General features: G+C 42.1%; 1 protein-coding gene across 2 annotated transcripts in view; it reads left to right on the top strand.

The window, feature by feature from the left end:
• KIAA1549L (KIAA1549 like) overlaps positions 1-15,035 on the top strand; it is a 200,608-nt gene that overhangs the window by 125,412 nt on the left and 60,161 nt on the right. For both annotated transcript variants that reach the window (XM_042857267.2, XM_042857266.2), the window contains 4 exons: positions 2,763-2,822; positions 4,549-4,700; positions 6,262-6,433; positions 9,397-9,560. In XM_042857267.2, coding sequence (XP_042713201.2) covers positions 2,763-2,822; positions 4,549-4,700; positions 6,262-6,433; positions 9,397-9,560 — 548 coding nt within the window. The remainder of the gene's footprint in view (positions 1-2,762; positions 2,823-4,548; positions 4,701-6,261; positions 6,434-9,396; positions 9,561-15,035) is intronic.

Raw genomic sequence — 15,035 nt, 5'->3', positions numbered from 1 at the left:
AGACAATTCCATCTTGGGACAGTTTCACAGCATCAGCCTGCTCACATGTTTATCAGTTCCAGATTGTGAACTTTATGCAGGTTAAAGGGGAGTCATGCACAAAGAGCCTTTTCTCTTTGCATGGCCGACACAACTCCACGTGCTTGTTGCAGATTCAGGGCTACACAGGTGCACAGAGAGATCCCAGAGAGGTTGGGACGAAGGCCCTGGCCCACTCTCCAAACCAGCCTCCACAGCAGGACTGGTGTGCAAGGGAGAGGAGTATGCTGCCCTCCATAAAGGCAGTATAGCAGCAGGCATGCTCTTCATGTGCAAGGGACCTCTGGAAGGCATTCCCTCACTGAGGCAGAATCCCTGCCAGACAGGACTGGCTCCAGGCACCAGCGGAGGAAGCACGGCAGTTTGGGTGGCTTTTTTTTTTTTGCTTGGGGCGGCAAAAATGGTAGAGCCGGCCCTGCTGCCAGAGCTCCCCATGAGGTAATGCAGTTCCTCACTGCCCCCAGCACAGGTCTGTGCCTAGTAGGCATGATCAAGTCCTTAGCTAGTGCTGCTGTAGCACGGCATGTAATGGCTTCAAAGAGAAGTTGCAGGTTTTGGTTAAATTCCCCCCACAGCAGGTATGCAGCTGACTGATGAACCTGCTGTGCATGCAAAATATATAGCCTCAGATTGATACTGACCGTTGTGTAAATATTTACTTAGGAAATTGTTTTGTGCTTATTAACCTGACACCGTAATGGTATCAGTCTACCAGGTAACTATTCCTATCGTTGTGAGAACTCATTATTTCCCAGAAGGCTGTAATGGTTCCTTCAGAGCCTTCAGGAGTTATCATATATATGCACAGTTCAAGTAACCCTGATGGCATCTGCACAAATCATGGCAGGATACTTGCTGCACAAATGAAAAATTAAAATCTCTCTGATGTGCGAATGTGGTCACCCAGAACAGACCATGGAACATATAACAACTCAATGCCTGATTCACAAATACGAAGGAGGCATTACAGCGATACACTCCACTACTCCTGATGCAATTATCTGGATCAGCCATCTGAATGTAAAATTATACGTTTACATCAGCCATACGAAGAAGAAGAAGACAGTTAAAATAAGCAGTGATACAATGCTTTGCAAAGTTTAATATTTCAAATCACTTTATTTTGTTTTCTAAAATTCTATGGTAACTAAAGCTGCTATATGCCATAGATTAAATCCTTTCCACATTTTCCCTTGTAATGAAAAAGCTGCATATCTAGATTGTGAATTAATTGCTAATGAATTTCACATTATAAGGCACATTTGAGATGTAAAAGTGCAAGAGGGTCAAAATGTAAAACATGAGTTTCTCACAGCCATCTAGTAAATTTCAGCATAATACTATGAATGGTGGTATATTAACATCATACTCTGAATGTTTGATGCCATATAGTTTGGCAATGTGAAATAGGGTCATTTTGTTTATTTCATCTATAATTCACACACAAACAGATATATTTGATACATATGTTAAATACATTCTTTTTATATATTGTTTATTTATGACCAGATTCTGCTAGCCTTACATTAAATAGTACCTTACTCCATGAGCAGTCCTACTGAAATCATTGGTTTCAATGGGACTATGTGATGAGTGGGGTTCTATTCAATGTGTATTTGAGTAGGGCTAGTAGAATCAGACCCTTATTTATTTTATTATTTATTTAGCACCAAATTATGCCCTGGCTCGTAAAGCTGCACAGGGGAATAAGGAGGCACTAAATGTCCCCTTATTCCCTTACACAGGCTCCCCATGTGGGAAGAGCAGCCTATGTAAAGCGTCTGCATTTCTCCACCCTGCAGTTGTGAGCGGGAAGAGGTAGGGAATGGCAGAAGTGCCAGCCCACCCTAGTTTTCCGTAATCGTGTGGACCTGTTGGACTACGTTAACACGCTATAGGTATCTAGAGCATGTCAGCAGGTCCACACGGGGTAGTTAAAGCGCAACATGCAGCCTGTGGCTTGGGCAGTGAAACCCGTGCCCCAACCCATTCAAACTTGTCACAGCTTGCCTCTTATCAGTGCCCCAACCCAGGGACAAAATCAGCCAAAACCGCCACAAAAAACAAACAAACAAAAAAAAAACCCATGCAAAATGGTGTCAGAAGTGCTTGCAAAGGAATGAGTATACGGCCAATATCATGGTCACTCCTCGTCACAGAAGTTGATGTTACTAAATGTTACTCCAGTTTACCTCTGTTATTACTCTACCATGCATCTAAAATGCACCACAAGCGTTCAAGCCGCTACCCCAGGCCACCTGTGTATATTTGCCCTCATACCTTTGGCACTTGCTGCTGCTCCAAGCAATTTCCATAATTCCTCCCTAATTTTTTCATAAATGTCCCTAAAAGTCTCAGGGCAAGGATGGTGTCTCTGGAATGGAAGATACCTTGGTTCCATCGTGTCCCAATATGCCAGCTGGCACAGCTGCACCGGGGCATGTGTGTTGTGCTAGGAGTAGATTCAGCACAGTGTACTTTTGACTGCTGCCCCACTCCCACAAAGCAAGGGACAAATCGGGAAGTAGATTGTGACCCTTGGAGTCATGGTGTGTCTCCAGGTCTTCTCCTGGGCAGCACACTAATGTTTTGCCCCATACGTGGGGCTTGTGGCAAAGCCACACTTTAGCCTTATTTCCTAGTGCTTGGTTAATTTATATTTTTGAGACGTATAATGTGTTGAATTTTGGAATATTATGAAGTAATTTTTAATTTTTTTTAAGCTTTGGAGTATCCAAACCTCGATGTCTCAGAAACTACTAGAGACTACTGGGTGATTACAGGTACTTTTTTCTGTCTCAGGAGAATTGTTAGGACTCAGTCCTGCAAACACATCAGTGAGTAACTTCACACGAAAATGAATAGTAGTCACATTGAACATGTCCCATTGCATATAGCAGGACTATTCACCTATTTATAGCTACTCCCGGGCACAGCTGTGATTTTTTCCAGCTTCAGTGGTGGCAGTCTCCTGTGTCTAGTACTTATATTTTATGTAGGTCTTGGATTTAAATCTGAAATTCAAAGAAGTTTGGATTCAAGCCCAGAAAAAATGAATATTTGTAGAATGTAACAAAGTTTGTGATGACTCACTTGCTGTCTCTGGATCAAAGAGTTTCTGAATCTGAACTTTATATAACTTTAGTACGTCAGCAGAGAATGCTAATGATCTTCACAATACTGTATTTACAGTGTAATCATATTCACTAATAACAGATGTAGTGGAGCATAAGCTTTCGTGGGTGAATACCCACTTCATCAGACGCATGTCCATGCATCCAACGAAGTGGGCATTCACCCACAAAAGCTTATGCTCCACTACATCTGTTAGTCTTAAAGGTGCCATAGGACTCTCTGTTGCTTTTACAGATCCAGACTAACACGGCTACCTCTCTGATACATATTCACTATATCACACTCCTACTGAGAATCTTTTTTACATTTAGAAGTCATAGGTGGGCCAGTAAAGTTTTTTTGGCATCTTTGATCCAATAGAAAACTAAATTTCACAATATCATTGTGTCAGTACTTGGAATCCTTACTAGTAATTCAAAAGAGAAAATAAAAAGAACCTTACATGAAATGGATCAAATTCTATTGTACACCCCTTGTGATTTGGTATCCTTGTTCAACTTATTTATGTTACATTGTGATGTTTTTGAGATGAAGACTTACCCTTATGTAAAAGATTATCGCAATTCATCACAGGCCTGATCCAAAGCCCATTGAAATCAATGGAAAGACTCCCACTGACCTTAGAGGGCTTTGATCAGATTCAATGAGCCTGATGCTCCAGTTCTTGCAGACACAAAATTCCCATTGACTTCAGTGGGATTCTATAGATATTCTAGTTTTTGAAAACATAACTCCAACTGCCAGGGTAAGCCCTTTAAATTTTTGAAATGACTTCAAAAATACAGTGAACATGTATGAATTATGTAAAGTATACTGTATATGCTTTACAATTTATTGGACTTTATTAAATCAAACATGTGTATTCACAAATCATTCAGTGCCCTAGAACACAGAATGTTTTGTCAAACTGAATCCTGTAGAATTTCAATTTCAGATTTACAGACTCTTGGATGAAAAACTGTCCCTTTACCTGACAAATGCATATAATTGTCCTTTGATAACCTTCTTGAGGCTTGTCTGTTCTTATGCTTTTCATTTAAGGGTTTACTTTTATTTTGCATTGAAGCTTGGTGTAGATGTAGAGATACTCAAAGACCTTTTCGTAAACCGAAAAGCTGAGAACACTGTTGGAGGATTTTATTCTGTGTATGTAGAAATGTAGCTGACAGATTATCTGAGAAAAACAGTATAGTGGCTGGAAACAGAAAGTCATGTTATACCCACAATGGAAATTATTTAGAGTGTGTAAATTTATCAGGTTGTTTTTCTTCTAAACTAGCTTGTACATCTTTGTCAAATACACCATTGCAGCCATGTATTATTTAATCCATCCATGCACAATCTGCTGATATGAGATTTTCTCCATTGCCACAGTTATACAAGGGGTCGACATTACATTACTGGGACTTAACAACCAAAGCTTTGCAAGACTAATGGAGCAGCGGCTGGCCCCACTGTTCGTGATGTCCCATCAACAAGGAAGGCGATTTAAACGCGCTACTACTGTGGGCAGCTACACTGTGCAGGTGATCAATAGGATACAAGTTGTATCCAGATAGTATTTCAAAAAGGCTTTGGGTGCATAGATACTGCATGGATTGTTGTGCAAAATAGTTAATTGGAATGAGTTTGGACATCCTTATTCATGAATACCAAACCAGCGTGAGAGTTGTGCAGGTCATCTCAAAGGAGTTTCTGTTTCCAAAGTCAGGCATGTTTTCATGTTTCTTTTCTCTTTGGAAATAGACAGTGGTTGCTCTGCAGTAGGAAATATTTTGCTCTCTGCTTACTATATATGTTTATGTAGCAGGCAAACTTTAGTAGAAAGAGTCCAGTAGTTAAATTAACTTCAGTAACAGCTTTGCTATATTCTCAGAAGTGAAGAGAATTTCTATAGGTCTTCTTTCATATGTCTGACACAATAAGTAAAAAGTTGTATCTGATTTATGCATTGTGATGAGATCCTGTGCAAAGCAGTCAGGGATTTTTTAAAATTAAATTTTATTTGTTTTTTAATATGGCCTTATTCTGTGCAGGGACACAGATCACATTCTGAAATGAGGGTCTCAAACCTGAACATTTTACTAATGAATCAGACAAATTACTGCATTGTGAAATGACCTTTGTCGTTTCTTTGGTGAGATTTCAATTCCCAGTCAGTATTTTCCACTAGAGCTTATTTTGTTTCTACACCAAAGTTATCCAGCTGCCCTACTTTCATGTAATTCAAAATTTTCAGCCTGCAAATTTTCAAAAGCTAAGTTGTCAGTTTTCTGCACCTTTCTCCAAACTTCATTTACTGTGAAATATTTTAAAAAATGACTATTTTCTAGTATTTGCATTGCAAACATCTTCCCCACAATTCTCTGTGTTCCCAATATGAAACAATTAAAAGGGGGGGGGGGACATTTTTATTTGATAAAATTGTGAATCTTAGGAAAATGTTACATGAAAACATTAAGTCCATAACAAAAGCAAAAAAGAAAAATCTCTTTCTTTTTCATGTGATTATAAACATTTAGCAAAACTCCACTTAACATAGGAAAGATAAAGAGGTCACTTTCAAACCTCTGCCAATATGACAGAACAAAACCAAAAGGGTCTTTTTGTTTGCTTGTGGTGGGTGCAAGGATTTGTTACCCACAGAATACCAGCAAAGTGTAATTTTAAATGAAAGCACATTTAAATTTCTCTCTGTTTAATTGCTTTTTTCATGGTGCAGAGGCAAGTCGACAACAGGACTACACTGTAGAGACCCCAAAAAGAGTTGACATTTTGTTTGCTATTTTACTTTCTTTTTTCCCTGCCTTTGTTTTCTAGTCTAGGGATTTCAAATTAGAAATATTTTTAAAAGATTCATATAAAGGTTGTCAGGAAGGACTGCTGTATGCTTGGTAAACAAAGCAGTGCTATGAAACAATGTAAGGACCTGAAATCCTATGAGAAGTTGCACTTGTGTGGCATGTTAATGGGATTCTTGACAGATGCAGAGGTCTGCCTGGAGGTGGCTCTGTGCAGAATCAGGATCTAAGTGATGGTAAAATATAAACATGGCTTCTGTCTCTTTCTCTCTCCTTTTATTATAAGATGGTAAAAATGCAGCGTATTCCAGGACCCAAGGAGCCCGCTGAACTGACTTACTATACATTATACAACAGGAAACCTCTGCTGGGAACTGTAGCTGCCAAAATGTTGAGTACTGTTGATTCTCAAAGGATGGCCTTGACGTTAGGTTATGTCATCCAAGTACAAGCTGATCGTAAGAATCCTTTTCTTAATTTTTCAATCCCCAGTTTTAATCACATTTATTGTTATTTCTCACAACGAATATTCAAATGCAACATTAATTATGGGATGTGCTCATTAACCCACACTCTATAATTTCAAAGGCACTTGTTTTAGTAAAATCTTCAGTCAGGTGGCACTTGCTGCGTACAAAAGAATAGCCATTCCATCTGTTTGGATGAAGCCCTGACATTAGAGAAGCTACAAAGAACATTGATAGAAAAAGGAGAAATAATTTTAACAAATGATTAAAATATTGGCGATAAGCATGAGAGGAAGTCAGAAAAATGGCTCAAAAGATGCAATATCAATTCCAGTGAGTACGATGCATCCTGTGTTTGGTCCTAGATTTGATCACGCTGTATTACTGATTTTCAGTCTTTGTTCAGCAGACAATGGAGATTTTTGACCCCTGTTTGCATAAATTACATTCCCTCAAATTCTAAATTACATTGTTTCCCATAAAGATGCTTCAGAGTGCCTTTCCTGCTAAAATGGCTGTAAATTAGAAGAACATACTGGCCTCTTCTCTTCTGTACATGCTTTTAAACTCTTGAAATGGATGTTGGAGTGACTATATGTTATTTGCAAGATTTGAGCTGACCTGACCTTGTAATTGCATGGTGTTATAAGGAGACCTTGCTCATCTGTAGGTGTACGTATTCCATTTCCGTACCAGGTGAAGTCAAGAGTTTACAGAGTATCATTAAATGAAATTATGAGCTTGGATAGCTAAGACTCTCAGATTGGACGATTTGAGTGGAAGAGACAAAGCATCCCAGTACCTTGCTAGTAAAATAAAATATTCCCATTGCCTCATTTTGAACACAGTACAAGTATTTCCTTGTAATTACAAGAAAGATATTTTACAAATTCTTCATTTTGATGCATTGTTGTTTGTTTTATAGTAGTGCCTGGAGGAGCCCCATTGTGATAGGTGCTGCACTGATACATAGTGAGAGATAGTTCCTGTCCTAAAGAGTTTATAATCTGAGTAGACAAGACAGACCAAGGGTTGGAAAAAAATATTATTGTCCTGGTTTTACAGATGAGGAACTGAGCCAGAGAGATTAAGGGCCTGAGCCAAAGCCCATTGAAGTCAGTGGAAAGACTCCTGTTGATTGGGCATTGATTCGCAAGTGACTTACCCAAATCTCTTGAGTCTCAGTCCTTTGTATGAACCACAAGATCATCCCTTTCTCTCTGCACTCTTCTGAAAGAACTGCACATTTTCCAGTGCTCATAATATAAACCTCTTCTACAATTGCTTGGGTAGTTGGTTATTAAAGTGGATGTTGTCAGGTAAAATTTGGACTGAAGACTTTGTTTTAAACACCCCAAACCAAAAAATAGTCCATAGTAAGATATTAATTTAATGACCTAAGGTCATTAAGTAGTGAACAATGCTTATTAAGAGGGACACTGTTGGTTAAAATTCAGAGTCTGCACTGTCTTTTTTGAGATCTAATTAAACATACTATTCCAGTTTAGAGTCTGTGCAAAAATATGCCTTTGAGCACCTGATTGCGTTATTCCAGCATATTCAAATTACAACTGACTTCCAAGGAGGTCTGAGTGTCCAGGGATGACAGGATCAAGCCGCAGACAGGCTTTTAGCTAGTTATACTATGGTAATTACTGGTAGCCAGATGCTATACATTTAGGGCTTGGTGCTACCAGGGGCAAAGTGCCTTTGACAGCTAGTGGAGTCAGTGGCAGTTGAGGGTATTCATCATTTTGCAGAATCTGGTCCTTGGTATAGTTTGTTAAGTCAAATAAAAAGTGGAGTAAGTCTGTTAGAAATGTCACGCTAGTATTTTCATAATCGCCTTTTCCATGCCAGGAGCCAGTGAGATAGGAAGATAAATACAGAATACAGGTTAAGCCTAATAATTTAATAGTCTAACAAAATTAAGAAACAAAATGTGGTGATTAGCATAAGCATTTGCAAAAAGAAATTAAATGAGAAAAAAGTGCATTTATTTCACAGCAGGATATTTAATATATACACTAATTAAATGTACTGTATATGCTGAGAGATTTAAGTGGCAATTTACTCAAATAAAATGGAATCTAGAATTTTAGAGTGCCCTCTAGGTAAACATGTTCTAACAAGTAATATAAGTTGAGATATGCATTAGTGCTGTGATGTACAGCATCTAGCATAGTGGGGTTTGTCCTAGGCACTATGGTAATACATTGAAATAATTCATATTCTGGTGCAATTATCAATATTTCTGAAAATGATTTTTCCCAGCCCCTATATTCCACTCCCCCCAAGTGCCGAATTTTGTCCTCTTTGTGACGCCCGTCCTCTGACTGCCAAAAAATCTATAGCACAACAGCAGCACTACAAAGGGACCAGTTCTGCCGATGTCAATGGCAAAACTCTCAATGAACCAGATCCTTAGCTGGTGTGAGTTGTCTTCAATTAATTGGCTTCAAAGGAGCTATGCAAATTTATAGCAGCTGTGAGTCTGCACCAATGTCTTTTGTAGGAGCCGGACCGGGCGCAATGTGCAAATTTTTAACACACAAACTATCTGAGTCCAAGCTCTGCTGGCTTTTTATTTTAGGAAAACATCTATCGCTTGTTTCATTCAACATTATTTTACTTAAATTTTGAAAGAGCCATTTGAGTGAGACCTCATCCAACTTCTTGATCTCAGTAATCAGAGGAGTGCTCTGCAGCTGTCTATCACTAGGAACATGGAATTTGAGAGAAGAGAGCTCAGGGATTGATCATAGAAGTCTGTTGATCTATTTGTATCATAGAAATTCCAACAAATTATTATAAGTAAATGAATAAATAATAAATCTTTTGTACTAATTGTTATGTGAAGACCATTTAAGGAAGTACCCAGCTAGTTCTTCTGTTGCTTTTACATAGTAACTGATGGTGGAACACTGACTCTCTCTGGCTTGCAATTTATGCAGCTGTGGTGAAAAACCCACCAAACAACCTGTGGATCATTGCAGCAGTGCTGGCTCCCATTGCTGTGGTTACGGTTATCATCATCATCATCACAGCAGTTCTGTGCAGGAAGAACAAGAATGATTTCAAACCAGACACCATGATGAACCTGCCTCAGAGAGCTAAAGTAAGTGTCTGTTCAAGCAGGAGATGTCTAGTTCTCAGCACATTCATTAATTTTCCCAGTGTTCATTCTTCAGATCCTTTCCTAAACATGTTTAAAGGACATTTGAGACTTTAAATGGTCAGTACACTCAGGCTAGGACTTTCTCAGCTGTTACAGAACCTGTTTGCTTTTTCCTGGAGTGAGATGAAAGACCCATGCCTCAGTTTCCCTTGGCTTTTTACTTCTGCCCCCCCCACCCCACTTGAGACCTTCTGCCAAAGCAATCACCCTTCCTCCCTAGAAGGGCTAGACATCGGACTCTCCTTGGACCCCATAACAACTTCTGTCTAACCATACAGAAGATGGTTATTCCCTCCCACAGGACTAAGCATGCTTCACCCATGGCATTTGTCTCTTCTATCAATTGGGGAGCAAAAGATAAAAATGGAAATCAAACCTTGATCTGTTTCTAAGGTAGATTGTCACAGTGTAGCTGGTCCCTGTGAGTAGAACTGAGCCTAGCTCCCTGTGGAAGAAGAGGTGAGCCCAATCTAGCCAATAAAGGGGGTGGGCTGCCATAGGGCAGGAAACGTGAGATGGAAGATAGAGTGATTGGGACAGGCTCTCTTTGGGGAAGCCAAGCCAAGCCAAGCCAAGCCATGGTGGAGTGGAGTGGAGCGAACTTCTGTGCAGAGCCCTGGAACCCTCCCACATCATAGGGTCCTAGAGCCTGGGCCCCAGCCTGAGCCGGGAAGTCTACATAGCAATGACACAGCCCAAGTCCCTCGAGCCCAAGTTGGCTGGCATGGGCCAGACATGGGTGTCTAGTTGCTGTGCAGAGAAAGGAGTGAGGTAAAGACTGTTTTCTGTTTGTTTACCTGCCTCTGTTAAGTAGGGTTACCATACGTCCGGATTTTCCCAGACATGTCCGGCTTTTGGGGGCTCAAATCCCCATCCGGGGGGAAATCCCCAAAAGCCGGGCATGTCCGGGAAAATCGGGAGGTCAGCCGGGCCGGCGGGGAGCCGGGTCAGCCGGGCCGGCGGGGAGCCGGGCCGGCGGGGAGCCGGGTCAGCCGGGCCGGCGGGGAGCCGGGTCAGCCGGGCCCGCGGGGAGCCGGGTCGGCGGGGCCGGCGGGGAGCGGGGCCGGCGGGGAGCCGGGTCAGCCGGGCCCGCGGGGAGCCGGGCCAGCGGGGAGCCGGGTCAGCCGGGCCCGCGGGGAGCCGGGCCGGCGGGGAGCCGGGCCGGGAGCCGGGGGGTGCGCCGGGCCGCCGGGGCCGGCAGTGCTGGGCGGGCCGGGGGTGGTCGGCGGGGGCCGGCACCCCAGGGCCCGAGCCGACCCAGGCTGGAAACGCCGGGGGGCCAGCCTGGGCCGCGCCTCCTCCCCCCACACCCCCCTTACCTGCTTCAGGCTTCCCGCGAATCAAATATTCGCGGGAAGCAGAGGAGGGGGCGGAGACTTTGGGGAGGGGGCGGGGTTGGGTGGGGGTGTGGGCGGGGCTGGGGGCGGGGCCGGGGGCCGTGGAGTGTCCTCCATTTGGAGGCACAAAATATGGTAACCCTACTGTTAAGAGAATAAACCTTCTTACAGGAGACTGGGCCTGGCAGTGAGTGTTTAGGAGTGGGGAGAAGCCCTGCCCTGTGACAGAGATGTTCTCAATTCTATGCACAGAAATTCCGCTAAGCAGTTCCCATTAGCACTAATAAGAGTTGACTAGTGAAAGTTCTTTGCTTTGACAGAAGCTGAGAATCTAGTCCTAAATTAGAACTGTTCCAGCCAATTAGTAAAGCAGAAATGGCAACCGTTCCCCCCACCACCACCACCACTCTTTTCTTTTATTTTTTTCGTACTTCTAATCCACTTGCAAATATAGTTTACAGGGAATTAAGGAAATTATACTTCCTCTTTACTTAATGAGCCATGTAAATTATAGGGGCACTGACAGATAAGTCCCCCATTTGAATCTCCTTCTATAAAGTACATATTCTGTTTTAAAGTACTGTATCTCCCCATAGTGGAAAAAGCTGCCAACCTACCCAGATGGGCTACAGCATCACTAAAATCTCAGTTTCTAGGCTCGGCAACCCAACAAAGCCAGGATTGTGTGAGATGTTTTTAGGCTAATGAGCACGTGTGCACATCACTGTCCCTTCACTCTCCTTGTTGGCTTCCCTCTTTTCGCAGATAGGGGACTGAAATGATTAAAAACCCTGCTTGCTGTCTGAGCATTGTGATAAGGTCAAAAATGAATATTTCAACCTTATCAAAGTGCATCATTTTGATTATTTTTCAAAAGGACATTTTATCTAAATGACACGTTCTTGACAAAATTTTCTGATGGAAAACTCTTTTGTCAGAAACGTTTCCGTCAGCTCCAGTTGGAAGGTGTAGATTGGACAGATGCACTGGCAGGGAGATGGACTGGATGGTTAAATACTTTTTCACATCTCTGATATTGATGTTTCTGCTTAAAATGGTGCTGAGAAATATATATATTTTTGGCAGATAATGAAATAAGAATATCTCAAGAAGAACAATATATTTTCATCTTAACCTACTTGGAGTTTGAGCCTATTTCTATCACAAAGTTAGATGCCTGCAAGTCACCCGGGCCTGATGAAATGCATCCTAGAATACTCAAGGAGCTAATAGAGGAGGTATCTGAGCCTCTAGCTATTATCTTTGGAAAGTCATGGGAGACGGGAGAGATTCCAGAAGACTGGAAAAGGGCAAATATAGTGCCCATCTATAAAAAGGGAAATAAAAACAACCCAGGAAACTACAGACCAGTTAGTTTAACTTCTGTGCCAGGGAAGATAATGGAGCAAGTAATTAAGGAAATCATCTGCAAACACTTGGAAGGTGGTAAGGTGATAGGGAACAGCCAGCATGGATTTGTGAAGAACAAATCATGTCAAACCAATCTGATAGCTTTCTTTGATAGGATAACGAGCCTTGTGGATAAGGGTGAAGCGGTGGATGTGGTATACCTAGACTTTAGTAAGGCATTTGATACGGTCTCGCATGATATTCTTATCGATAAACTAGGCAAATACAATTTAGATGGGGCTACTATAAGGTGGGTGCATAACTGGCTGGATAACCGTACTCAGAGAGTTGTTATTAATGGTTCCCAATCCTGCTGGAAAGGCGTAACGAGTGGGGTACCGCAGGGGTCTGTTTTGGGACCGGCTCTGTTCAATATCTTCATCAACGACTTAGATATTGGCATAGAAAGTACGCTTATTAAGTTTGCGGATGATACCAAACTGGGAGGGATTGCAACTACTTTGGAGGACAGGGTCATAATTCAAAATGATCTGGACAAATTGGAGAAATGGTCTGAGTTAAACAAGATGAAGTTTAACAAAGACAAATGCAAAGTGCTCCACTTAGGAAGGAAAAATCAATTTCACACATACAGAATGCGAAAAGACTGTCTAGGAAGGAGTACGGCAGAAAGGGATCTAGGGGTTATAGTGGACCACAAGCTAAATATGAGTCAACAGTGTGATGCTGTTGCAAAAAAAGCAAACATGATTCTGGGATGTATTAACAGGTGTGTTGTGAGCAAGACACGAGAAGTCATTCTTCCGCTCTACTCTGCTCTGGTTAGGCCTCAGCTGGAGTATTGTGTCCAGTTCTGGGCGCCGCATTTTAAAAAAGATGTGGAGAAATTGGAAAGGGTCCAAAGAAGAGCAACAAGAATGATTAAAGGTCTTGAGAACATGACCTATGAAGGAAGGCTGAAAGAATTGGGTTTGTTTAGTTTGGAAAAGAGAAGACTGAGAGGGGACATGATAGCAGTTTTCAGGTATCTAAAAGGGTGTCATAAGGAGGAGGGAGAGAACTTGTTCACCTTAGCCTCTAAGGATAGAACCAGAAACAATGGGTTTAAACTGCAGCAAGGGAGGTCTAGGTTGGACATTAGGAAAAAGTTCCTAACTGTCAGGGTGGTTAAACACTGGAACAAATTGCCTAGGGAGGTTGTGGAATCTCCGTCTCTGGAGATATTTAAGAGTAGGTTAGATAAATGTCTATCAGGGATGGTCTAGACAGTATTTGGTCCTGCCATGCGGGCAGGGGACTGGACTTGATGACCTCTCGAGGTCCCTTCCAGTCCTAGAATCTATGAATCTATGAATCTATTAGGCATAAGAATAATTACCAGTGCTATAATTACTACAGAATCTTAAATGTAAAACTTGCAATACAAATGATTGATGGTAACATGTATAATATATTTTAAAGTAAACATGTACAATTTCATTCATTACAAAAGTGCTTGAAACCACTTGATCATTGCAAACCTTCCAGGCCAAAATCTGTTTAAAAAATGGAGTTGCAGTAGATATTTCCAGTTTAAGAAAAAGTTTTGAAATCTCACTTCTGTATATTTTGTGTTTGAAAGCTGTTTATCAGAGTCAGGGTTTCTGGTACTTTTTGGCTGTTCTGCGTTAAAATAAAGGAAATTAAAATTCTGTGAGGAGAGCCCTCCTTTGTATTCATCTTATTTAGTTTTTTAGCGGTGCAGTTTTATGTGATCTGATTTCAGAATCCTTATGTCAAGAAAAACTAGCAGAGTGGAGCTGCCTATTCATTGCTGCAATCCTATTGCTACTGTTAATGGGGGCACTGCAGTTCTTCAGATAGAGCTGCCTATTACATCATTTCACCATTCATCCTTCCTGTGTGAATGGAATTAAATTAGTGAACAAAGGGTGGAAGGATAATAAAACCTTTAGTATTTAAATATCATTCTATAGGCTCGGTGTTACTGGGTGGTTAGCCTTTTAAGGGGAGATAGTATTCTGTCCACCTATGAGAAGCTAAACCCACCTCTTCAGGAGGCGAGAATGAGTCATCTGACTCACTGGTCACGTGATCTTTAGTCAGGCCTCTTATAAAGGAGAGGGCTGAGGGCGCTCAAGTGAGAGCTGCTGACGCTCAAGTTAGGGTGCTGAGAGACCCTGACAGGACAGAAGTCTGGGAAGCTGTAGCTGGTTTGAGGAAGCAACTCCCGGAAGCAAAACTGGTTCCTGTAGGGAGTGAGAGAGACTGAACTGAACCCAGCTGTGGGAAGGAGGCCTGAGGATTCTTGGTTACCAGAGAGCGAGACCATTGGGATTATAACCCAACTCCAGGATGGAGGGCTTGGGGATTATTGGTGCAAGGGGAGAAAACTGTTTGTTTGAACTGTGGAACCAATGGGCAGCTGGGCGAAGCTGGCATGGAGTATTCAAGTGTGTATGGACTGAATAAACTGGATCCCCTTTGGAAGGGGAATGCTTTAAAACAGGGGTCGACAACGTTTGGCACGCGGCTCGCCAGGGTAAGCACCCTGGCGGGCCGGGCCAGTTTTATTTACCTGCTTATGCGGCAGGTTTGGCCGATCGCGGCCCCCACTGGCCGCGGTTCGCCGTCCCGGGCCAATGGGGGCGGTGAGAAGCCGTGGCCAGCACATTGCTCGCCCACGCTGCTTCTCACCGCCCCCACT

The sequence above is a fragment of the Chrysemys picta genome, chromosome 4 (genome assembly GCF_011386835.1).
Source record: "Chrysemys picta bellii isolate R12L10 chromosome 4, ASM1138683v2, whole genome shotgun sequence".
Taxonomy (NCBI): Eukaryota; Metazoa; Chordata; order Testudines; family Emydidae; genus Chrysemys; species Chrysemys picta.
Note: the sequence above shows the minus strand (reverse complement) of the source record. Positions and strands in the feature narration are given on the sequence as shown.